At 36.6% G+C, this 26,131-nt stretch overlaps 2 protein-coding genes across 4 annotated transcripts; both read right to left on the bottom strand.

The window, feature by feature from the left end:
• Window positions 1-6,932: 6,932 nt before the first annotated feature.
• On the bottom strand, window positions 6,933-14,138 carry LOC139141944 (interferon-induced protein with tetratricopeptide repeats 2-like). Of its 3 annotated transcripts, none has more exons than XM_070711721.1 (4): window positions 13,509-14,138; window positions 11,744-11,904; window positions 11,455-11,576; window positions 6,933-10,496 (listed from the first exon to the last, which is right to left on the bottom strand). In XM_070711721.1, the coding sequence occupies exons 2-4, from the start codon at window positions 11,847-11,849 to the stop codon at window positions 9,300-9,302; spliced, it is 1,425 nt and encodes a 474-aa protein (XP_070567822.1). In that variant the 5' UTR covers window positions 11,850-11,904; window positions 13,509-14,138; the 3' UTR covers window positions 6,933-9,299. The 3 variants fall into 3 exon arrangements, with proteins under 3 accessions (XP_070567822.1, XP_070567821.1, XP_070567823.1); XM_070711720.1 differs by having other exon boundaries at window positions 13,567-14,138; XM_070711722.1 differs by lacking the exon at window positions 13,509-14,138 and adding an exon at window positions 13,323-13,501.
• A 993-nt stretch (window positions 14,139-15,131) lies between these two features.
• LOC139141943 (interferon-induced protein with tetratricopeptide repeats 2-like) lies at window positions 15,132-23,437 on the bottom strand. The gene is made up of 5 exons (XM_070711719.1): window positions 23,240-23,437; window positions 21,028-21,159; window positions 18,870-19,001; window positions 18,607-18,728; window positions 15,132-17,086 (listed from the first exon to the last, which is right to left on the bottom strand). The coding sequence occupies exons 2-5, from the start codon at window positions 21,098-21,100 to the stop codon at window positions 15,896-15,898; spliced, it is 1,518 nt and encodes a 505-aa protein (XP_070567820.1). The 5' UTR covers window positions 21,101-21,159; window positions 23,240-23,437; the 3' UTR covers window positions 15,132-15,895.
• Between the last annotated feature and the right edge of the window lie 2,694 nt (window positions 23,438-26,131).

The following is a 26,131-nucleotide window of genomic DNA, read 5'->3' as shown; positions in this document are numbered from 1 at the left end:
GATAAACTTAAAACACGCTGCAATGGTGCATGCATTTCTATGAAACGTCTTTTCCGCATTCTCGTAAAATATAATATTTGGTAAATGATTTGATACAACCAAGAAACGCTTTTTCGAATGTTTTTGAATTAAAAACGTCATGAAATATCTGCGATTCCGATTTATCATCCATACATATTTATCCAGCTTTATGGTTATGACAGGTCGTTTGAAAGTTAAGTTATACAACGCAATGATATTTATTTCAATCTCCTTTTTCTCAAACTTTGTTCATTTCAGCCTTTGCGTTATGAAGAGGTCATCGAGAAACTTCCAGAGGAAGAAATAGAGGACATCCAAATATATTTAAATTGTCGTGGGGTTTGTTTTCCTACATTACACAGATAGATGTGTGGTCGATAAGTTGCTGTGTAACTAATTAGCACTACCATACCCTATGTTGTATTTGTCAGCGTTTCTCACTGCTAGAAACGAGACAATTGTTTCAGGAGTGTACACTCAAAATCAAAGCTTTCTTTTTAAGGTAGAACGCGCCTGGGAGAAGGATATAGTCGGACAAATTTCTACGTCTTTTCTGATCTACCAATTGTTTGGACTCAAAGCTCTAGGAGGAAGAAAAACTTTCAACCCCTTAGTTTTTTGAAAATTTAAAATTTGATTTTCCGCATAGACTTAACACAGGAATGGCGGCCATTTTGAATTTCAAAAATCACAAAATGCTGGGTTATTTGTTTCTCTAGTTCCAAATTTGCACAGTGACCCCCAATTTTTAGTGTTGATTTGGTAAGAGAATGGTTGAAAGTTTCATTCAGGAAAGTTTGAGCAAATGTTTGTCTCTCACTTTCGAGGCGCATACTACCTTAAAAGGGTATATAAGTTTACTTAAACTGTCACAGTGTAATTTACAGGTTAAGGTTACACGAACCATTGAGCATGGACGATGTATTCTGCTGTTGAAAGGATTTAACCGCAACGTTTCAGAAGCTGCTGATGAGCTCGGCAAACTCTTACATAACCGCCAGAAACAAGAAAGGGATCTTCAGAAAAAAATTGTACAGGCAAGAGATGTGACGTGGTTATTCTGGGCTGAAGAGGAATTCGTCAATTACGACGATGAAACAAATGCTACAATAGAAGACGCGTACATCAATGACCTTTCAGAAGTGCGGTTTTCCACAAGGCAATGTGATTATAAAATAATCTTTGAAGAAAGTACAGAGATCAATTTGAATACAGGTTTCAAGATTCCTATTCGTAGAGAAACATCAGAAGGTATAATTAGAAATAATGTCTTTTCCAAAATAATTATTGTGTGTAAGACATAGGAATCTATGTCATTTGTTCAGTCTTTAACAAATAGTATAGTGTATTTGTCGTTATCCTCATTTCGTAGGTGCTATATCAACACCTATTCTTTGCTTAAGTCCCAGATCTGGCTACCTTTACTTTGAATTATCCTGACAAGTGTACATTTTAAGAGTGTTTCTCTTAATTGCTTTTGAAGACACACTGTATTCTCGAAGATGGTCGCTAACAGAACGTTGATCACTTAAAATTGGCAATATATGGTCGCAAACTTAAAAGGACTAATTATAAATGTTCGCCATTACAATGTTCTATACAGGCTACGTGAAGTAAGATTCATTTGCTGACAAGATATTCGTGAGGACTAAGTGGCGTAACATAACGTTTATATATATGACGCATTTACGGCGTCTTAAACTGTTAATGAATGCATTAAATTCAAGAAGACATGCAATTTTTCTTCTATGCAATTACACATCTATCCTAGACCATCGTAAAGCAAAAACTAAAACATTTTGTTTGTCCCTACTCCGACAGGCATTTGCTTTCCTCGTACTTGGTCAAACATGGAAAACGACGAAGCAAAAGCTGTTGAAGTTCGCTTTGGTAGCAAAGAATATGACAGCGTTTGTGGTGAATTTCTTCTATCTTTGGAGAATGCCGAAATACATAAGGTACGAGAATAAAAATGCAACTTTATTATTATTTGTCATTTTGTCTTAGAAAGTCATTAAATGCCCCGTGAGCCAGTAATTTAAGAGCACTGCGTTTGGCTGACATTTTGGTAGGCATCATGTCCCTTGCTGAGGAGTTGTGTGTACGAGTCTACCAAAGACGGTTGAGCTCTTGTACTTCTACAAAAGCGGCGAGCATGCCCACAATAAACTTTGGAAAAGGAAATAAATTGCCACAATAAACTGTGCAAAGGAAATCAATTCCCGCTTCACCTGGTAGCACTTTAAACAAAGTGCATTCAATTATATTAAAGGAAGATCATGAACAGTAATCGTCAGTTGACTTTTTCAATGAAAGAATTGACTTTAAACATTTAGGATACCAATCCGTTTGTGAGCTTGTGTAAGACGTTTTCCACATTAAGTTTGTAAATATGCACGTCATGGCAGGAAATGATCACAATTGCCTGCAGGTTAAAGTTTGTGTAAACTAAATCCGGTATGAACTTATTTAAGGTTGCCTTCCACCAATAGTTTTTTCACAGTCACTGTGTTTAATCAACGTTTATCAACCGATTGCTCTCGCTATGCCGTCTGATTGAGCAACAATAACACGACTCTAAAGATCTTAATTAAAAACTGAGGCATGGTTTTGGAGACGACCTATTCGATAAATATCCCTGAAAATCTGGTTAACTTCCGTTCACGCGCTCTCGAGTTAAACTTTTTTGAGCGTGTTGCAATATGACAAAATGCCAAAGTGGGAAAAGGGTGATTTAGTACATTGCTTTGGTTTTTTTCCTTTTGAATGGCCATAAACAATTTACGAGACTGATAAAACACAAAATCAAGATAGTTATCAACTATTCGACCCAAAGACAAGAACGTAATATCAGTGACTGTGAAAAAGCTAAGGCCTTTTCCAAAACTCAGAGACACGGTTTTGTAGCCAGTCTTCTAAAGTGCAATTACTCGTTGACATCTAGATAACAGCCCCCTTCCGCTCCGACTTAAACTTTTCTCCGTCAGTTTACCCAATTTCTTTACACTTTCACTAAAATATTAATAAAATTCATCGCCCCTTAATTTTGGTAAATCCAACAAAACAATTCATAGAAATAGCTTTCAAGAGATATATAGTACTTGGTCTAAATTCAAATTTGACGGCAAATGCACGTTTGAAAAGAAGTCACAAAGGCGGAAAGCTACCTTAAGTAGGCGTCAGAGAACATTCTACCATATTTTTAAGAGCTGAAGTCGCCAAATATTAAAAGAGCCGCGATAGCTTATATTCGATGTATCGTCCAATAAGTTATCTGACGCTGAGTCGTTCGGTTTCCATGCTCGTATCTCTTAGACTTTCAAACTTGCCTTCACTTGATTTGACTTCCCTAATAATGCAAATTTAGGCGGTTCACTCATTTGTGTGGGAACAATCTATTTTGCATAAAGCGTAAAATTGATTACACCCGTTTTTGTAAAGAACCGTATGCTCAACTGATCATCACTTATTTCAGATCGAACGTATTCAAAACCCGGCTCTCTATAAATCGTACATTGTGCAAAGGGTATCTGTAATGGAAAAACGCAAAAACCAAGGGAACGAGTTTCCTATTGAACGTTGTTTGTATCATGGTACAAAACGAAGACATTGCCAAAAAATAAATGCCACAGGGTTCAACAGAAGCTTTGCAGGCAGACATGGTAAGTATGTGGAGAACTATAAGTTTTGAATATTTGTCACTGCATAAAAAGTCATGATGATACCTGTTACCTATCTACCATCAAATGGGGAGGTCTTTACAGTTTTGGACGGGAATTTTGCCTTTGTGAGTGTATAGCCTCAGTAAGATTTTTTCGTCTTTTTCTTTAACTCTTTAACGAATTCAAAATCCGAGACACAATTAGGCCAATAAAGATGTCGAGCGACAGATCTGACTATCAGTGAGTATAAATTGACAATATGTGTTCTACTTGATATTAAGCCAACACTAATCAAGAATATGTTTTATATTCAATAATTCAACATGATACATTTCTATTATTTGTGATAATTTAAAGGTGCTAATTACGGAGATGGATGTTACTTCTCGGCCAACATCGAATACTCAGCGTCACGCTTCAGTAAGCTTGATGACTTTGGAAATCGTTACATCTATCGATGTCGTGTCATCACAGGAGTGTACACAGAGGGTACAGAGGGAATGAAAGAACCTCCTCCAATAGATCCGACAAATGACGAGACAGACCTCTTCGATAGCGTTGTAGACAAAATTCATAATCCTAGCATGTGGGTTGTCTTCCACGATGCTAGGGTGTATCCTGATTACCTAATAACTTTTTCATTTAAAAACGAAAATTTTGAACATTTGTATCCATCTTGGCTTTATTAATCTGAGGGACATTCCAAACCCTGGTGAATCAGATTGTTTTCGATACCGTCGCCACGTCTGAGGAGAATTAAGAATGTCCTACCCCTTACAAAATCTCAACTACCCATTATATATCTTATTTTAATCCTTTCTAATTTCTGTGCTTGGTAGAACAGTATCTTTGTCATTTGACGATTTAAAATACGCCTGTATCAAAACCTAACGATATCTTGCTATACACTCGTAAGTACATGTTCTGACCACGTACTAACATGATACTAGATACGATAACCTAAAATATTTATCAAGAAACATATGAAATTATTTGATTGTATACATAAATGTATATTATGCAGTTTAACACACAAAAAGTTTTTCCCACTCGCGTAAAACTGGTTCGATATTGGTTTGAACAGATAAGTACCATCACATCAGTCAAGGAAAGTTTTACTAGAATTTCGTTTACATTAACAAGTAGGATATTATTTTTATCTATTTACTTCGTCTCGTTTCTGCCTATAACAGAGATTGCTGGAATTTCAAGTTCTCATTATCTTTAACTCAACTTTCGTAATTTTAGTACATTATACACGGATTAACTACTTTTATTGTCACCTTGTTTCTCACTGATTAAAAAAATCCCATTGCAACAAGACGGTGACTTAAAGTCACTTATGAAGTTGAAAGAATGAAATCACATGTAAAATTAATTTGGCATAATTCTATAAATCCAGATGCCTATATTTGAATGTAATTTTTTAGTAAATTTGTTTTTATCAACATTATTTGCGAACGTGTTTTATTCAAATACGTTTTGGGTAACACTTATTGTTTTATTTACATTTTTGTAAAATATTATCGGTAATATAGCATATTAGTAGCACATTATCAGTACTGTGCCGTGGTATATGGTGATATTTCGGTGAAATTTTGTTTTAAATAATTGTTTGAGCATTTGCCATAAGTCATGTGGTAATATTATTAATTTATCACAGGAAAGGCAAATAAAAAAGATTGTTGACATGTAATATGATGAGTAAGAGGATCAATGAAATCGATCAATGTTAACTTTTAAGACTGTTCACGCGATTGTTTCGTATCAAAGGGAACAATAAGGCAATTTGTAAAATAAGCATCATCACACAATTGAGTCACAACATTGTAAATAGCTTATGTAAATAGCTTAATTTTGCAAGTTGTCTTGACATGATTGCATTTAAAAGATTACACTTTATGCAGATAAAATAAGGTTAAGTCAGAATAACTTGATATGATAAAGGATAATGCACTGTGAATTTGGCTTTTTGCAATTCTTAAATAAAATGCGAGGTATTTTGATCTGAGCGGACGTAAGATACATCCTACATCTAGTAAATTTTATCTTAACGCGCTCAAAAATATATTACAACCCTTGTCTGATTATTTAGAAAACATAAAGACGACTGCTTGATTTCTAACCCAATACTTGACTTAAAACTGACATTGAGTCATCTTTAAGGGATAAATCACCTTCCAAGTTTTCTTTGCACTTTTCATCGTAGGACAGTTTGTCGTTCATAATTACAAGCCTAATTCAAGTGAGATGCATAATTTTAGTTTGTGCAGTGTTACTCATATGTCCTGATATTGCACGTTTGCATTTAGTTCGAAATTCGAATTTTTTTTATTTTTCTCCATAGAGTTAACACAGGGATGGCGGCCATTTTGAATTTCGAATATCGGTAAATCTTGGGTAATTTGTTTCTCTAGTACCAAAATTTGCACGGTAACCCCCTATTTTTATTCTTGATTTTGAAAGAGAATGATTTAAAGATTCTTTGAGGAAAGTTTGAGCAAAAGTTTAAGTCTTTCACTTTCGAGGTGCATATTACCTTAAAGAGGCAATTTCCAATCCCTGATTCTCGCATCAGTGGTTGTTGACATGACTGTGTATGTGATTTTAGTCCTTTGTTCTCCTTTGAAATTTGTGCACAGATAGTCAATTTGTGTACAGTTAGTCAATTTGCTCAGTGATAAAGCTGATAAAGAACCCTCCCCTTTTAAAGACATTTTATACCGGTACCGACTCATTTTTGTATGATTGCGCATGCGTCACCTGCAAAGCGATATGCATATAATTCCTGTGTAAACCCTTTCAAACGGCGGTTTTAATAAGTAGTTTGAAGAACTGTGTCATTGTATTCTTCGTCTCTGAGGTATGCGTACTTGCTTCACATTATGAAAAATAATTGTGTTTACTCGTACAATTTCTCCTTTTCCATTAAAATTGTATTTTCAATCATTCGTAATAAATCTTGGCTGAAAATCAGACAATTCCATGTGACATCAAGAATGGTATGTATCTTATCTTATCTTTTGTTCTGAGATGAATAATCATGATTTTCACGGAAAATTAGAGGAGGATTGGCAGTAGTTTATCCACTGTGATGTATCTGTTAATGTTCTGTTAATTATATGAATAAAAATCACGATAATAAATGCTAGTATGCTTTGAGTTTTTTGTGTACCAAAACTTTAATTAAATACTTACAGTGAACATATTCCTGATCATAAAAGTATACTTGTTTAAAGTGTTTTCGACACAATAGCCAGTTCATTTCCTTAGTTTACTCAATGGAGAAACATTATTTTTTCCGAGGCACTTGGCATTGTTTTATTGTGATCACTGTTAAATTAATCGTATTGCTTTGCACATCAGCTTCTTATGGTGTAGGCCTATTTCTAATGGCATCAGGTAGATAAAACGACTTGGTTTTCATTGGATTATGTGCATGCATGTATTATGAATATGGTCCTAGCTATAGACTTGACAAAATTTACCCTGTTGTCCATACGTCACATAACAGTTGATCACTATATAATATGATGATATAAATGGAAACCTTAATGATGAGACGGACGCAAAATCAAAACTTCTAAAGAGCAGAACAGTTGTATTTAAATGTCAAATAGAAGACAAATTTGGAAAAAATTGCGCTAAACGAGTGAACTCTGTGACTGCATAAGAGAACCATATTTATCATAATGGTGAGAAAGAAATTTATCACTACAGTGCTGCATAAAAGTGTCTGGAAATAAATTTAGCTCGTAACTCTTGATAGAATGTGAGTAAAACAGAAATATATTCTTTTACAAAACACACGAATTCTTTCGTCACGTTTGTTGCGCAATCTCCGAAGCGTAATCCAAAAAAGTCGTCAGCATATAATAAATAGAAAGGTTTTATATTTCAAGTGTGTCCGTCTGCAAAATCGCAGTGTAAGGCGTTTCGAAAATTATTGACAAACAAGTTCAAAAGTAAAGGTTACAGAATACTGCCCTGTTGAATTCCAAGTGTTAGAATACAAGCTTTGACATCAGAAAACATAGGTTGCAATACTGTGAAAACTTTATCTTTCAGGCCGACTTTTCACAATTTATAAAATAACAAGGAATGATTAATGCTGTCAAAAGTTTTCTCGAAATCAATAAACACACTACAGCCACTCAGCAACATGTATCGATTAACAATTGTATGTTTTGTTCGTCAACTACTGGATAATAAAATTCAACCCATTCACGTTGTCTACGAGATATACAATGTCACTGAAAATCTTAACAATGGTTTGGCAACACATTATTTACTTTACACTTGTTTATCTTAATGGAGTCAATTTTTAGTCTTTAGTAAGGCAAAACAATAAACAATAAATAAAAAACAATTTTGACACTTATTGATTGAAGTATCTATGAAGATATTAAGCTCCAAAAGAGGACGTATGTGCAAACATGCTCTTTGGAAAACTAGCTTTATGCTCCAAGGTGTGAAGTGTAATTTTAGAGCCTATTTTTATCAACTATATGTTGGTATCTCTCTGTTTACACTCTTAGTGAAATTACATATTACTGTTTTAACCTGTATTTAGTGCAACAACACATTAAAAATGAACCATTTAGAATGACACAGTCACGGTTCATACTTTAAATCTGACGTGTATTTTGACAGAATTAATTGACGGATACATGCGTGGTGGTCAGTACGACGTAGTTGCACGTAGATGAAATGTGATATTTGTTATAAATAATTCCCGCATTGGTCAAGATTGTACCATATTTCGGAGACCTAATTTATTCATGGATACCTGTATTTCATGTTTGCATGACTTGAAATCATTGCCATAATATTGAATTTCCTTGTTTTGCACTGTTTGCCAAACCACTTTATGCAGAGCCGTAGACCTATCCAAGCGAACTGAGACATTTACATGTGTCTTCGACTGGTGTGATGTGATATATTGATTGTTTGAAACAAACACAAATTCTAGCAATAGTCAAAATAGTCAAATAGCAATAGTCAAAATATTTTGAAGACAACAAGACAAGTGTCCTTCTTCAAGTTCATGCACGCGGCTGCTACTGGAGTATTCGAAGGCTCAAAACATGTTTTAATGGGCAGTTGGCATAGGAATTCGGATTAATCAAAGATAGCCGACTAAGTGATAAAAATGCGGATCTTGTCATTATTTCCAAAAAAACGGAAATTGTGGCAAGTGTGTGTCTCGCATCATATGGCGAGGTCTTTTTATATTTCGATTAATAACATTCTTCGACCAAGAAGGAAAGAATCTAATGAAAAATGGATACTTAAACTACTTATTAGTAAACTTACAACAATGTAAACCAAGGTGTATTTTCACACAGTAATATTATTCTGTACATCCAAATGTTACCCTCTACTCTGTTCAGCCTTCTACCACAATAAATCGTGTTCTGTCAAATGATAGTATTGGTTCTTGTATGTCGAAGGCGTTACGCAAGACCCTGTCAACATATGTTGTCATTAGAAATTGAAAAAAATTACTTATATTCTACATATTTGATATGACAAAATTGATAAACTTCACCAATAGTAACGATTAATTTGCTGTTTTATCATCAGGTAAACTAAGTTGCATGTTTTATGCATTATTCACACCTTTGAATCTAACAAAGCTGCCGCCTTCTTTCCGACCCAATACTCGGCCCCATGTTCTGATGCCATTTTATAGTATTTCATAGCGTTACAGGATTCTCTAAGGTGATGCATAAAAAATTCTCCAAATTCAAGATATGCAACCGATTTCCAGAATGGATCACGGGCGGTACTTGCGACTGCAGAGAAAAGGCCTCGGGCTTCAGCGAGGTTCCCTAATACTGTGTACACTTTTGCTTTTTCTATAGTGATCCCTGGCAAATGATGATCTACACACATGTTCGCCTTGTCATAATATTGAATCGCTTTCTTCAGATTCATTTGATTTGATTCCGTTGTGGATTCATGAAAATGCATTTCTTTATACGTGTTGCCCATAAAAAGTAGCGAGTAAGTGTTTTTCGGCCATATCTGAAGCGACTGCTCTAGGGCCTGCTCTGACATTTTGAATTTCTTCGCTGTCACAAAAACACTACTGGCGATGCTGGCAACAATTGGCAGTGTGGGCCCCGGATCACATTTACGGGCATCAAGAATGTACGATTCAGCTTTGTCAAACTCACCTCTATCGAGGTAAACTTTGCTGAGCAGTGCCATGGCACAAGGATGAGCGTTATTTAATTGCAAAACACGTTTGAAAAAGCTCTCTTGCCTATCAAATAAAGGCAGTGCCTCGGGGGTAAACGACTCTCCATAAATACGCATTCTGTGTATGTCCAAGATAGCACCAGACCAAAAAAGCCAATCAGCGTGATTCGGAAATATTGATAAGGCACGATCAAAACATAGGAGACTTAAACGGCATGTTTCCTTTAAAAAATACGCAAAACACATTCCTTTATGACCATATATGAAAGCTTTTTCGCCCTCGCTCAATTTACAATCAGATATCTGTTTTATATTTTGCAACGTTTTGTCGACCATGTCCATTCTCCCTGTTACGAAGTACACCCAAGCTTTGTTGCCGAGGAGTATGAGCTTATCCCCCAGTGGCCCGTCATTGTCACCGCAGCTGTCAATATCTTTGAGATTGTCTGAGAGGGCGTCGTCAAACCATGATAAAGCGGTAGATGGTTCTTTGTCTTCTGTTCGTCTGAGTTGACTCACGTACAGGTAACCAAGCATAGTTTTATGCGGTACCAGAGACAACTCTGTATTTGATACAAGATTCTCCTTTGCACATCCAACCAAAACCTACAAAAGGAAATTTCACCCATAAAGGATCCTTTAATGTAGCGCATATCGATTTTCGTCAGACAGTGTACCACGCTGTCACGAAATCGTAAAACTGACGTCGTCATGACGTTCAATACAGGGAGATAGAGACACCGTTTCGTGTGTTGACAGCATGTCGGTGTTGAAGAAACTGACTAAAAGGGTAGAAAAGTATACCAAGGCATTTGATGATAGCCATCCGTCTTATCGTCACAGTCTCAAGCGATGGTGCTTGTCGCTCGATAAGATCACTATTAATTTCATATTCGATAGACATGTGTAGCAGAAGTAGAAAGACGGTCTGGCAAACCCCATTTGGAATGTAAGTTGGATAATTTTGTTGGGGTAAAAATTTCTAAGATGATTGGATTAATCGGAAATATCAAGGGTGATCTCGTGTAAATTTGGATGGTTTCTCTTCGCGTCTCTAAACAATCGTCACGATCGTAGAAAGAATATCAACAAATGTATATTGAAAATGTTTTGAAGTGAAGCTTGGTAATGTCCCTATATAGTCACAGTAGAATCAGTAAAAATAGAAACATAATTATTGTCCAGAGATATGCAAGCATATCGAAGTGATGCGTTTCAATTTTCTATACCTTGTTATATACCAGACATGCACAGCGGTATTTTACAGCGTAATTGAAGCATATACAATGTAAATGGAGATAACAAATGAAGAACGACAATAGCATTAGTGACTGTCATACTTCAGGACCTCACATCAAATCAACTCACGTTGTAGTTTTGAAGTGTAGGGAGTCCAATGCCCCCTTTAGAAACACAGATACCACTTTTCGCGGATTGTGACAAGGTATAAAATGGTTTTAAGCCTTTACACAAATTTTTTGAACGAACTTGAAAAGGATCAGAAAGGATTCCTGACAAAACATATGTTAGTGATTGTCTGGGTCTATTCCTCTGTATTAATTACCTGAACATCTTCGTCAGTCGACTCTTCCAAGTCCCAATTAAAATAGCAAGGCAGTGTTTTCAATATTGCTTCATATGAAGTTTTGCTGGCATCTCTTCCCAATTCAAATTGGAATGAAAATTCTGTCAAGAAAGGAAGTACCATCAATGTAGTTATTATTTCTTTGCAGTTCTTAAAAAGCATAAGGACATTAATTAATCAATGTCGTTTCTCTGAAATATAAAAAACGCCAAGCTATGTATCACCTATTGGACCATGCTTAATTACAAGTACCATAATAATCATTTACCTTCTATTAAGATATCTCTATACATTCGATCACATTCTTTCGCCTGCTTGATATTTCGATCCACGTCAACGACCTGGCTGAGAGATATCTTTGTCTGTGTCGCCATTGTAAGCTTATAGGGTTTGATTTAACACCAGTTCAAATTCCTTCCGTTGATTAAGCTGAAAAATAGGCAATTTCTATTTATCATTTACTTGTATGTTATTAATTGAAGCTTTTTTCACGAGTTACAATGAGCAACATAAAAATGAGAAGAACAATAATCAACGACCAATGATTGAATATTGACATATGTACTAGTATCGACAAAACATCGTTGCTAGCCCCATGGTTTATTTGTAGTTGCACGGTATTCATGGATAAATGGACTTCTATCGGTCCAACCCTTGCTATTGCATGTTCATCGCAGGAATTAATTTTATGTTTTCGGAGAAAATAGCAACTAGACTGTATTTTAATTGCTTTGCATCGTATGCAAATTCTGCGTGGTGCCAAAATGATTTATCTTCGGAAAGAGTGCTTAATTATATTCACATGTAAACACAAATCTTCACAAAACAGCACATACATACATACATACATACATACATACATACATACATACATACATACACACATACACACAGACACACACATACATACATACATACATACATACATACATACATACATACATACATACATACATACATACATACATACACACACATACATACATATATACACACACACACACGCACGCACGCACGCACGCACGCACGCACGCGCGCACACACACACACACACACACACACACACACACACACACACACATACATACATACATACGTATTCAGGGTACATTTCTTGGCATTGTGTAAAATATGCTAAACTGATCCAAACTACCCAACTGCCTAAATAAAATCGCCCAGTTTTATCATTGCCCAAGGCTCTGCTTTGTTTGCTGTGAGATGATTTGCCTAAAAAAGGTTAGAAAACGAAAGGTACAAAGCTGATCTGTAAACTGACCTGAGATTTCCAATTTTAAATCACATTAGGCCTAGTATAGATATATCTCTAAAACATTTTCACCACTGTTTTGGTCTACCACTTGTGGGGGTTTCAGTTCTCATTAAGGAGCCCGAGGAGTTGTGATATCTCTCATGAATATTTCTCAAAAGGGAGATAGAATTAGTTTGACGGGATAGACAGCACGAGGGTCTAAAGGCCGAAGGCCTGAGCCCCAGTCTGGGACTGTCGGCTACACAATTAACTTCTGACATTTTCTCTGTACACGTCGTAGTTTTGATGCCGTTCTTCAAAATATCGATATTTCAACGATCAAAGTAACTACAGCTGCAGCAAGAAGAACCATTCAAAGTTTTGTCTCTTCCTTCCGTTGTCGGTGGGAGATACTTTCATTCCACGTAAGTGTTCGACTAAAGGATGGCAGCCATTTTGAATTTCAAGTGTCAGTAAATGACCTTCAAATCTAAATGACATTCATCCTCTGCTCTTAGTCTAGCTTTGCAGGGCGAAATTCAGTATTTCAATAGTAACTTATTTTCATCTCAAATAAAAATTCCACTCATTCACTTACCGGGTGTGGGGGGAGAGTTATCTTCATCAGCCTACCGAAATTAGCCAGTATTGCAATAAAAGAGAGACGCACCGGAAATGGTGGCTCGCGGGAGCGAATGAAATGCGGTAGACAACAGAAGACCAAGCGACAGTCTCAACTATGTATAAAATATAAAGCTACATATAAAATAAACTAAAAAATAACCTTTAAAATGCATTCTTTCATAAGTCTCAAACGTACCCAAACTCACAGCATACAGTACCTTACAGACGATGACCTCTCGATCGGTGTGGCAAGGGACGGACTGCACATTAGAAGTATGGGCAACCCTTTTAAATGTAAATGGCGCATCATTCAAACAAGGACAACCTTTTTGTCTAATAATATTTAGGTTAGTTCACTGGGAAGCGTCGACCTCAGTCAAGTGAGTGCAACAAAGCATGTATTACCTTTGACCTAAAAATAAAGAACGTTTGGCTGTCGCTATATAAGAGCTCGCTTCCACTGGTTTGTAAATTTATATGAGGACAATAGTCCTGCCTTTTTTGCATACTAAAAATATAGTTGTTTCACTCTGTACCGTACACATCACCGCCGCAACATTCATAGGTAAGCAAGGTGCAAGTTTTGATGGCTAATTTGGACGTTGACTGTACAAGACAACGCACAGTATTTAAATATTCCAGAAGTAGGATGACAGCAACTGTGATCAACAATTTAGCAGAGTGTGCTGCCAGATTCAGCGAGAATTGGTCACTGACACTGCTCGTTGCATCTGAGGTCAACTTTCGTCTCAGTCGCCAGGAGTCATTATCATATTGAACTTCTAGGTCTACATCGCGATAGAACACCCTTGTCTGTTATAGCCCCAAATGTTTGGAATGAATATCTGACATACCATTACTCTGAGGAAGTGTCATCTTATTTATTCATGAACGAATACTAGCTTCATTTTAAAGAGAGGTATTCTAAAAGTATATTATATACACATATTGACTAGAGTCACCCCAAAAACAGGGTAGGGTGGAATTACCGGAATCATGGAAAATGGAATCTGGAATCCGGAATAAAAGATTCTATTTGTGCCCTTTTTGTGACAATAAGTTCCTGGCGGTGAGTTCGGGAGTAAGACCACAAATACAGTAAATTTCCCTCTACAGAAAGAGCTTGAACGGCGCGGTATCACGTTTCCTGCATGATACAAACTTCCTTGGTCAATCAAAGTGGTAGCTTCAGCGAAAGTGAGAAATCATCAACCGAAAAAACACCACAGCAGGCTCAATATAGATTTCTGCAATCGTAATTGCAATTATTATACACCTTATCAATTTTATTTGACGCCCCTATCATCACCATACGTCTATTATAAACGTCCAGGTGAAATTCAGACGATAGCGAGCACTCAGTCATCGACTGTGACCGACCTACATCTGTTTTCACCAAGAGCTGAGTTACAGACCCATACTTTATTTGTGCGTCAAAATTCGGACGCTGGTCTTTGAAACAAAGCGGACAGTTTCGGATTAAAATCAGATAGGTACATTCAAATGCACCGACTGGGCAATTTTCGAACATGCTGGTTTAGGGGCCCGTTTTAGCACTGCTATAAGTACTAAAACAGTATTTTAGCATCGGTGAAACGGTCTCTTGTCCAATCAGAATGGTGTATGGTAGCATGAAATAATATAAAGGCATAGGTGATATACACATTACTCCTTCTTGAGTTATTTTCAAATTACTCTGATTCATGTCAAAATCACGATGTCAAGGTCACCATTCTCCACTCAAAATTATGAAAATACGAAACAACGAAAACACTACCAAATGTTACAGCTACAGTCCCTTTATGATAAGCCATACACCACAAAACGAAAAGAAGGAGACTATTAAACTGGGCTTCAAGTTGCACTTGGCTATAGGAAAAAATCATCATCGAGAAAGGCGATGCAGTGTGAATATCAATGGTTAGTGTCTGCACCGTCACAGGGGTGTGCTCTCAACTTTTATGTACGTGTTAATTGTGATCCGTCTGTAGACATGATTGGTTGACCGCCATGAACAAAATCAGTGCCAGAAAGGAAATCATCGCCGCAAATTCTCAAATTTCAATGAGTTTTGAGAACCAAATGTTCCTGCGGTAGGTCAAGTACACGGCATCAAGGTCATGCTAGAACTTGGCTTAATTGTGATTTCATCATGGAAGCTAGCACTTAAAATCATCATATCATTTGGTTAAATCCAGTATATACAGAATAAGGGGCACAATTTTATAAGCCAAAATCATTTAGAAAATCTTTAGAGAAAGAAAACCAGTCCGATGACACGCCTTTTTAATATTTTTTCTTGATACTTATTTATCTTTCGATGACAGAACACTGAGCAAAATGCTTGATATACGACAATATACAAATACGTTAAGTATACACGATCGATGAGATATTGAACGATATAATTCCAGTGACTAGATCACGCAGAAGAGTAAATAAGAGCAAATAACTAAACTTAATTTCTTCATCAATAATGGCAATTGTTGGAAATAGTTACAGTATCATCAGATATAGCTTTAAGCTTTACATACTTTCATGCATTATTCACATCTTTGCACCTAGCAGAGATGCCGCCCTCTTTCCAGCCCAATACTCAGTTCCCTCTTCTGTTGCCATTTTATAGTATTTCATAGCGTTACTGGGTTCTCTTAGGTGATGCATACAAAATTCCCCAAATTCAAGATATGCAACCGATCTCCAGAATGGATCACGGGCGGTGCTTGCTACTAAAAAGAAGAGGCGATGGGATTCAGCTAGGTTACCTGATATTGCGTATGCCTTTGCTTTATCGAGAGTGATCCATGGCGCATTCTCTTTTGAATACGTGCTTGCCTTCTCATAATATTGAATCGCTTTCTTTAGATTCGTTTGATTTGGCACTCTTGCTGATTCATAATCGTGTTTACTTTTGTACACGTTGGCCATAAAATGAAGCAAATAAGTGTTTTTCGGCCATAACTTAAGTGCTTTCTCCAATGTCTCTAGTGACAGTTCAAATTTCTTGGCTGCCGCGTAAACTGAACTTGCGATACAGGCAACAGTTGGAAGTGTGGTATTGCATTCACTGGCACAAGTACTGAACGGTTCGGCTTTGTCAAATTTTCCTCTATCGAGGTAATTCCTGTCAAGCATTGTAATAGCATAATTATGACCACTGTATATTTCTATAATATGCTTATAGATGATCTCAGTTCTATCCAATACCGACAGCGCCTCAGGAGTACGCGATGCTCCGTAAATGCGCATCCTGTGTATATCTAACATGTTTCCAGACCAAAACAACCAATCGGTGTGGTTCGGAAATATTGATAAAGCGAGTTCAAAACATGCAAGACCTAACCAGCATGCTTCTTTAAGGAAGTACGCAAGAGATATTCCTTTGTGACCGTATATGAAAGCTTTTGTGCTGTCGCTCAATTTACCATCAGATATCTGTTTTATATTTTGCAATGTTTTGTGGACCATGTCCATTCTCCCTGTTATGAAGTACACCCAAGCTATGTTACCAAGAAGTATGAGCCTATCCCCTAGTGGTCCATCGCTGTCACTACAACTCTCCATATCTAACCGATTGTCGGAGAGGGCGTCGTCAAACCATGATAAAGCAGCAGCTGGATCTTTGTCGTCCTTGCGTCTGAGTCCAGTCATGCACAGGTAACCAAGCATTGTTTTATGTGCTACAAGAGACAATTCTGTATTTGACACCAGATTCTCCTCGGCACATCTTACCATAACCTATACAAAAGGATTTTTTGTAATTAACTTTATTTGTAGCGTATGTTTATTTTCTTTTAGGTAGTTCCACATACAACCACTGAGTTTTGCTCACACATTATTGATGGGATGATTAGCGAGAAATGATTCATATGATAAAAAATCATAAAAAAAGGCCTTCGATTGTATTTACAGACTCTCTTCTATTTTAGGGACGTAGCTAAATGGTAGTACCATCCATCTTTCCCGTTTTAAATGATGGTGCTGAGAGTTTAACATTCAATCTCAAAGACCACGCTTAATTTTATATTCCAGTATGTGTTCTAACACAATCTGAAACAGCTCTTGGGCCTTAAAATGAATGTAAATTTGACTACTTCACAATTGATAATTTTGCTAAAGAGTAACCTTTCTAACGTGATAGCAAGGGGTGGGGATGTCAGGGGTGAACTTGGTATAGATTTCTGATTATTTTCCTTCGCGTCATTCAAGAATGATCACGACAATACGAATATCAACAAATGATTATTGGAAAGGCTGGGAAGCAAATCTGGTGGGACCGCGATGTCTCCTGTCACAGTAGAATGAATGAAAAAACAAACGTGTATTGTGTGTAGAGATATGGAAAAATATCAAGGTGATAATTTTAATCTTAGACTACCAATTACTATACACATTTCATACGATAATTTACCGCATAACTGACCAGGAAGTATGGAAATATTTTCGACAAACTTGAAGAATATGAAATATGCAATAAAGATGACAAGTGAGACACGCCAAAATCAAAATCTAATAGCAAAATCTAATACAATACTCTAGGATTTCACACTTAATCGAAGCACTTTGTAGTTATGAAGTTTAGACTGTCAGCTCTCGTATTCAAAGTGAAGAGAGTTAGTTCTCACCGTCACTTTGCAAAAGTCGCGTTGTTTTCGAGGATTATGACGTTTTGATTGGTATTTAAACTATATATATCGTAGCACTTTTTATGGGTCATGAAAAATGACCTAAATATCGTTACTTCCATTAACCAGACCGGTATGGGCAAATATTGTTCTTCCATAACTAATTTTAATGTAATCACATAAGTTCAGTGTTGCCAATGTATATATTCACATGAAATATTCGAGACAACATTAAGAAAACATCTTCACGCCCTCATTTCCTCACTGATATTACCTTTTATTATACTGCTGCTTAAGCGGTAATTTGTAGGACTCATGTATTCAAACGCATTATCCCAGTCAGATTTGTTTGACGAAAAATATTATTATTTATACAGTATGATAATTTTCTGAACCAGTGAGCAGACACGTTTGATATCTATACATGGGGAGTTAGTGGCAGCAGAAAACGGTTTCACATTCCCAAAGTGATATAGATTTGCATGCACTGCATTTGAATTTCGATGGTAGTCTGATTACATAAACATGTTCTTTGCTAACCAAACATCTCCCTTTTTTTACAATTCTCTACGGAGGATTTATGGCAAAATATAGGTTATTGACTGTCTGGATATATTTCTCTGTTTTGATTACCTTAAAATCTTCGTCGGTCGACTCTTCCAAGTCCCAATTAAAATAGCAAGGCAGTGTTTTCAATATTGCTTCATATGAACTGTTTCTGCCATCTCTTACCAATTCAAACTGGAATGAAAATTCTGACAAGGAAAGGAGAACCATCCCTGTAGTTATTATTTCTTTGCAGCTGTTGCATAGCACCAGCACATTAACTAATCCATTTGGAGAGTCTCTCTGAAATACAAAATACAGACAAGCAATGTGTGTACATTATTGTTTACCTTCTATTAAGACGTCTCGGTAAACTTGACCACTTTGTGTTGTCTGCTTGAAAGCCCCAACGACTTTAGTGACCTGACCAAGTGAAACCTTCGTCTGTGTTGCCATTGCAGTGACTGACTTTATACCACTTCCTACCGAAGCATAAAAATAATTTTATCATAGGCCTATATGTGCAATTCTGTTTCTTCATACAAACTCGATTACCGCACAGTACTGTAGATTTCCCATAATTCATTGCGATTTGTCTCCTCGGAGATACCTGAGTGAAGTCTACTATGTCTCCCATGTGTAGACAAATTCACAGACTATTTATCAAAATTTTGAAAACGTTCTTTTATGCACACCATTCTTCTCAATTCTCATTTTAAATAATTTGGAAAATTATGCATAATTGAGAGAGGAGATAGCATTTTTGTGAAATTTGCCAGAGATTGTGTCCTCATCCATACAGAATAATGTGATGGAAAGTAGGGAGACTAGTTGCACCTGTTTTATGAAACAAAAGGATATTGATTTTTTGCAATGGAAGTGACAAAAGAAATTTGCATGCTAAGTTTTCTCAGAGAATGACCCCTTCAGTTCGTCATAACTTGCTGCCTAAAAAGTATGGCATTTGTAGAACCTGCAGAATGTGACTTTTATGGTTGTTTAGTGGTTATTTTCAAACTTTCACTGAAATATCTAAACGTACTTTTACTAGATATTATTTAAAAATTATTCTGATGCTGCACACTAGTGCTTACATGCAGCACTGAAAAAGTTTTTAGAAAAGTAACCTTCAAGGATACAAAGCAAAGAGTATTGTGGGTAATTTATTGTACTGTGTACCGGGTTTTCATGAGAATGCAGATGAAAGAATGCATGTTGATTATAGTGAAGCTGCACATTGCCAACACAGTTTTTTCAGAAGAATATTTCTCATCTAAGATGACAAGGAAACCCCCTCATACTATATATTTCCAAAAAACTGAAAATCCAAAGTTTAGTGTGGTAGTAGTTTACTCAAAGGATGTAGGGGTGTATATTTAGGATAAAAGCGTCAATTTTTGTATTAATGACAAAAATTAATTTAAGTTAAAAACCTAACACCATTTTCTGAAATGTAATATTTCACTTGAAAGAAGAGTATATCAGGAGGGTCCATGAGTATATGTAAGAAAACATGACAATTTTTTGCATTATCCATCCTCATTCTAAATTAGCATGGGCAGAAAGATTTACACTCAAAAAGTGATTCAAAACATTATTAGCAAAATTAAAATGCCTCATTCAAGATGTAAGAACTTTTTTGCCAAACAAAACAGCCGTTTGTTATATAACATTTAAAGATCATAGTATGAAAATTTCAGAAAATTGGCTCAGCCAGAGTGGAGTCGAATTCTTTTGAAATCTTGTATTTGGAAGTAAAGAGAAGCAAGGTAATCGAGTTATTTGCATTCATTTGCATAAATAAACTTTTCTAAACACTTCTTTATCATGCAATTACGATTGCTTAACAACTTAAAAGGTGGACTCGGACCCAACCACATTGCATCAGTATTTTAATCTTGGGTTAAAAAATTAATGAAAATTGAACGAATATTTGCAATATTCATTATCCTGACATAAATTGAAAATAGGAAATACTATTTTCTGTTTTAAATATCGTGCAGACATGCGCAGTGGCATGCAAGCCGCAAACCCAGACATCAAAGAGATCCAACAAAATAATAATGATTAATAAATATTAACTAAAGTGTATCAAAAGCGTCATGTCAATAATTAATTCATTCGTATTCCGCAAACATGTTGTCCCCATTGTTGGGAAGAAGGTTGTACCTCTCAAACCATGTATTGCCACTGACGTCAGAAATAGAGTTTACAGTGAAGGGCTGGTTTTGGTTTTTTTAGAGGGACAGATAGGGTAACGTTCAGTATTTTAATATGTTTTCCCACAGCTGAAAATGTCTACCCTTGAATATTCCAGAATTCTGACCCATTGTTGGAGATTATCTTGACAAAGTGGGGGAATTTTTACCGTTACTTCACTGAATATGACAGTTTTCCTGAAGGATGTGAAGATTTCCTTTTTTACCGGCATCGATGAAAAGTAACCCCTTGTTAACGGCTTTTTCTCGATAAAAAGTGACACATTCCGGCGGATGGCACGACACATACCTATACACCATTCTATGAGAGTACCCCGGGGCTTCTCAATCCAAAAAAGCTCGCTTTCACAAGCTGTGGCCATCGTTTTAAGGATGTGATTTGTGTGAGGGGGAATTTCAGTCAGGCTGTGTCGAGAATGACCTTGAATACAATAGTAGTAGTAGTAGTAGTAGTATGTTTATTATAGTGACATGTAATTACCAAAGTATATAACTCAAAGAGAAAAATACAGGATGAATTACCCAGCCCATCGGGCTTATAAGTCACTATGAAATATAATTCATTTAACAATAAATATAAGTAGAGGGCAGTCAAAACAAAGCTGACCCAAATACATATGATACATGGCATACAGATCAATTCCTGAGAAAATCTGTAACTGGTCTTTACACATCCAACATATATAGGCATGATGTATAGGATAAAGCCCGAGTACGAGGGCTCTTCTGGTATATAAAGTCCAACCCAACGATAAAATGTCGAGGCCGCAGGCCGAGACATTTTATCGTAGGGTTGGACTTTATATACCAGAAGAGCCCGAGTACGAGGGTTTTATCCGACTTAAAAACTATCGCCCCTAACTGATATATTTTCGTTTTCAATGTGTTTACGTCAACCGTCCCCTTTGTCAATGTAACATGTTTAGGATATGAATTAAAACTTTTATTTGTGAAATAGCCTTCCCATGTAATGGAACATCCTATAAATGCCCTAGGGCACATTATATAAATGCCCTAGGGCACAGCAGATTTTGTGTTGCAGCTGGTTTCCGCTGTGTTACCAAATTTGAATATTAAAACGTACCAGATGTCTACAGAATATGACATGTTCACTTTTGATTGGACAGTACTTTACTACGGCGCTGTCATTCGTTTCTGGAATTTGGTGACCAAGGCTTTACGAGTAGATAAAACACCCTGAATTGAGCACTCTGATTGGTCAATCAACAGTAGATAGTTTTTAAGACAAGGTAATATACTCACTGCCTATAAGCAATTTATAAACGTGAATATTAAATTCACCAATTTTCTATGATTCATATCCAAACCTGAAGGACACTATCCTTTGCTTGAAAATATAAAAAATGTAAATCTTTCACAGCATTCAAGCTTATTGATGTAACACTTTGGGAGCTCATATTGAAGTCCATGAAGTAAATAAGGTTCCCACTTGCTCATCTTTGCGAAAATTGATCATTCTAATTTTCCTCATACGACTTACAATTTAATGGGGCCATTTTGATTTTCAAATTGCTGTAAATGTCGGACGAATTGTTTCGCTGCTGCCTAATTTTGAAAAGTGGCACCATGATTTTTGTATTTTCAGTTCGAAAGTTTTCCTGCGGGACATTTTAAATTTTTAATAAATTTTAAATTTCAGGTAACAAAATGAGAACGGCCCGGCAGTGTCAAAATTAATGGTAACCCAATCAGTAACCGTCTGCAGCGTAATGGCCGTTTGTCCAATTTGTTTTATGTACGTGCCGATTTCTATAATACGCAGAATTGATTGGCAGCAATTAGACAAAATGCTTGATATGCGCTTAGCATATTTACGTATATTGATGTAATGGAAGAAACCATGGGAAGGAAAGAATCTCATCACCGATGGATACGAAGTCTACTCACCACGTGGAGTGAAAAGTAGAAGTAGGTCATGCGTTTTCAGAACTGATTGGCTGCTTCAGCTATCTGACCTAAGGTCAAGGACGCCCAGGTTATGTTGTTGGCCTGTTTCCATCGGGCCTGACTACGAGCTCATGATAAATTAAAGCTCTTTGTGTTAAAAGATCAGCGACCTTTGTTCAAATGCTAGTTTCGCTAAATTTGATAGGGCTCCTATATGAAATAGTCCTACAATTTTGACATGTTATAACATGTCATGTTACGACAACGTGCATCGAAGTCGTGATTTTAAAGTGAAAAGCACAATAGGCCTATGGCTTTTACCCGACTATATCCATAAAAAAATATTTGTCATCCCGGTTAATTATCGCACAATTAGCCACCTGGCGATTATGATGAAATGCCGACCGAAACCTTATCAAAATCAGCATCAAACAGATCAGTAATAAGCTAGCCTGCGTACCGTGCTATGTGTTCCCGGCGTTATACGGCCTCCCACCTCAGAGGCCGTATAACGCCGGGAACACACAGCAAGTAATAAGCCTGTAGTGTAGTAGTAACTCGTGTTGCGACGGCACGTGACAAGTGTAGCTTACCTTTGGACAGTAAATGAATCAAATTATCCTCTCTATCCAGATTTCAGTCGACAACGTTATGTCCTTCCAAATAAACACCCCTAATTTGGTGGACGCCCCAAGCGCCTTAATACGGAAATGCTGCACGAATGAGGCACGCAGTGTTTCCACAAGCCGCTGCCATTATCAGTACGTGTCACATCGACCACGACCAGACAGCAGTCGTCTGGAAAAGACATACTTCCGCCGATGGTGGCGTCCTCACAGACACAACGAATCATGTTTTATACCGTGGCCGAAAACAACATTCTCCGCACTGTTAAAAATTTCGCTCTACTGTTCGAAATTTCTGTCTTAAATTTTTCTCAACGGTTTAACATTTCTCTACTGTTTGAAATTTCTCTCTACTGTTTAAAATTCCTCTCCACTGTTTAAAATTACTCTTTACTGAATTGAATCAATACAATGCTTAATATTACCAAATCTGATTTTTATTGTAACTTATTATCATTGCGACGGAAAGCCCATTTTACTTTTGGGTGTAATTCTGTTGATACCAAGACGGGAGTTTGCATAGTTTAGGTTAGCCAGACTGCTCTGCGAGACTCTCTTCCGACCGCTCCTGTCCCGCAGAGCAGTCTGAGTAACCGAGACAAAAGTTTGTCATGAGAGATGAGAGGAAACCTTGGCACAAACCTGGTTTGTGAAAAAAAGAATGTTCGTCTACTGTTTAAAATTTCTCTACAGTTTGAAATATTTCTCTAGCGTTTAAAATTTCTCTTTACTGTTTAAAATTGCTCTCTGCTATTTGAAATCTCTCTACTATTTAAAATTTCTCTCAACTGAATAAATTTCTGAATTGTTAGAAATTTCTCTCTATTTTTTCACTACTGTATGAAATTTCGCTCTACAGTTTAAAATTTCTCTCTACTGTTAAAATGTATGTATAGGAAATGAAGGCTACTTAACACATCGGTACATCTTTGTTAGTGATAAACGATATACTGAGCTAGTCGATCAACGACCTCCGTCTCATGATAACGGGAAACATGGCGAGACACCGGTGAATCTTAACTGCTTTGACCCTGGTAAAACCGGTTTTATGATTGAGTGATTCGTCTTAAGTCTTTCAGAACAATAGAAGGGTCCCTTCATCAGTAGTAAATGGTTTTGTTTGGAAGTTTAGTTTGATGGTCGCCACTGCTCATCAAAAAGAAACGATAGAATCATAACGTTGTGGTCTAACTGTTGTGAGGTTTGTTATTTAGATAGTTCGTGTTCATTTTGTTTCCTCGTGTTTGATTTTTGAACAAGGATGTCTTTTATGTTGTTATTCCGTTTATATGTTATGATCAACCAATTCCAGGGAAACTGACATCGATATGGCAATAGTTTATTCCTCATTCATCAGTGTAGATAAAAATGTTGCTTTGTGGAAACTATCACAATGTATTGTCCATAAAGTCGTGTACAAGTATTCAGGCATCGGTATAGGTGAATAATTAGCCAAATTTCAAATTTCACAAACATTTACAATATCACAAACTCCACACGGTAAAACAATATATATATTACAGCCAACAATTGATACAGATAATGTTAAATCTGGCAAGGTTTTTGTTTTTGGAATTGCATGGTCAGCCCCCTTGGAAGATGAAAAACCTCGGCCTCATACCTACGACCAAGGTTTTCTTAATTCCTCCCGGTGGTAAAATTATGATTGGTCAAAGAATAATCTTAAGACTTGGTATATTATTTAAATGCAGTCGGGCAAGAAAACAGGATAGGCATGTTATACGTATAAGATTATTTTCGAACCTATAGGCCACTACAGCAATACGATTAAAGGAAAGGTTTTTGATGTTGACTGGAAGACCAAGCCAATGTCAACTAAAATATTTCTCAGAGAGAGAAAGATTACATTTGAATTTCCCGCAATGCCAGGGGGTACAGCTATTAGATATGATACTTAAATAAAAAATATATGCCGAGTATCGAAATATGTGGAATAATGTGAACACTCACGCAGTGGGGGAATTCCCCGTCCACAGAAGAAAATTCCTGTGGAATTTCCGGATGTTGCCACCTATCCCAGGGTATTACTTCATCTTACTACGGTTCACTGCTCATTCTTATGACTATGTTAGAGTATTTTCAGTACTGGCTTCAAACCTGGTACATACATTTTCAGCTTATTTCATACCGGTGGGAGAGAAATTGGGTTAAACTTTATGAACCAGAATTGAGTAGGAGTAAAAATCATACACTGGCTGCATATTTTGTTTGTATTGCGAGTGTGCGAACGATGCCAAAATATGATTGTCTCGCACAATATGCTTACTACTTATACTTTAAGATTTCAGATTACCCAACCGGCTCATACATACATATACGACCCTTTCCTAAAATGAAATATGTTTTTGTCCCGTCACATGGCTCTAAAACACCGCAGGTCGATCGGAATCTAGATTGATTCGTTGACATGATAAGTGTCCAACTAATTAGCTGTCCAACTTGGTGAGTGCCTTTCATTAATGGATTAGCCAATTTCTATTGATTCAATGATAAACGGGGCAAAATTACGCTTTGGTTTTGAAACACGATAAAATTCCACGGTTTGTGGGTTAGCAACAAAGTATTCACATCATCTAAGGAGAGCGACACTCTAAAGTTTAGGTATTTTCTCAGCTAAACAGGTGATCACCTCCACTCTATATGACAGTCAAAAAATAGATTTCCCAATATCCGATATATGAAAATATATTTATACCGCCATCTCTAGTTCTAATATAGGTCCTTATAGTCATTTATATTTGCAAGATGTTTGTCCTTCTTTCTCCTTCTTAAGTTTCATTAAATTCATCAAATTATTTGAAAAACACCTGACAAACGAAGTTCACATTTCATACTACT

The sequence above is a fragment of the Ptychodera flava genome, chromosome 10 (assembly GCF_041260155.1).
Source record: "Ptychodera flava strain L36383 chromosome 10, AS_Pfla_20210202, whole genome shotgun sequence".
NCBI lineage: Eukaryota > Metazoa > Hemichordata > Enteropneusta > Ptychoderidae > Ptychodera > Ptychodera flava.
This window is presented reverse-complemented; position numbering and strand designations above follow the sequence as displayed.

What these genes read in the sequence shown, in the direction of transcription:
- LOC139141943 (XM_070711719.1), bottom strand. Translation starts at nt 21,100, where the DNA reads ATGGCCACAGCTTGTGAAAGCGAGCTTTTTTGGATTGAGAAGCCCCGG. An exon ending in CCGAGACGTCTTAATAGAAG is followed by an intron (nt 18,729 to 18,869) that starts GTAAACAATAAT and finishes TTTCCTTGTCAG; the next exon opens with AATTTTCATTCCAGTTTGAA. An exon ending in CGACCGACGAAGATTTTAAG is followed by an intron (nt 17,087 to 18,606) that starts GTAATCAAAACA and finishes CCTTTTGTATAG; the next exon opens with GTTATGGTAAGATGTGCCGA.
- LOC139141944 (XM_070711721.1), bottom strand. Translation starts at nt 11,849, where the DNA reads ATGGCGACACAGACAAAGATATCTCTCAGCCAGGTCGTTGACGTGGAT. An exon ending in TAGAGATATCTTAATAGAAG is followed by an intron (nt 11,577 to 11,743) that starts GTAAATGATTAT and finishes CTTTCTTGACAG; the next exon opens with AATTTTCATTCCAATTTGAA. An exon ending in CGACTGACGAAGATGTTCAG is followed by an intron (nt 10,497 to 11,454) that starts GTAATTAATACA and finishes TTCCTTTTGTAG; the next exon opens with GTTTTGGTTGGATGTGCAAA.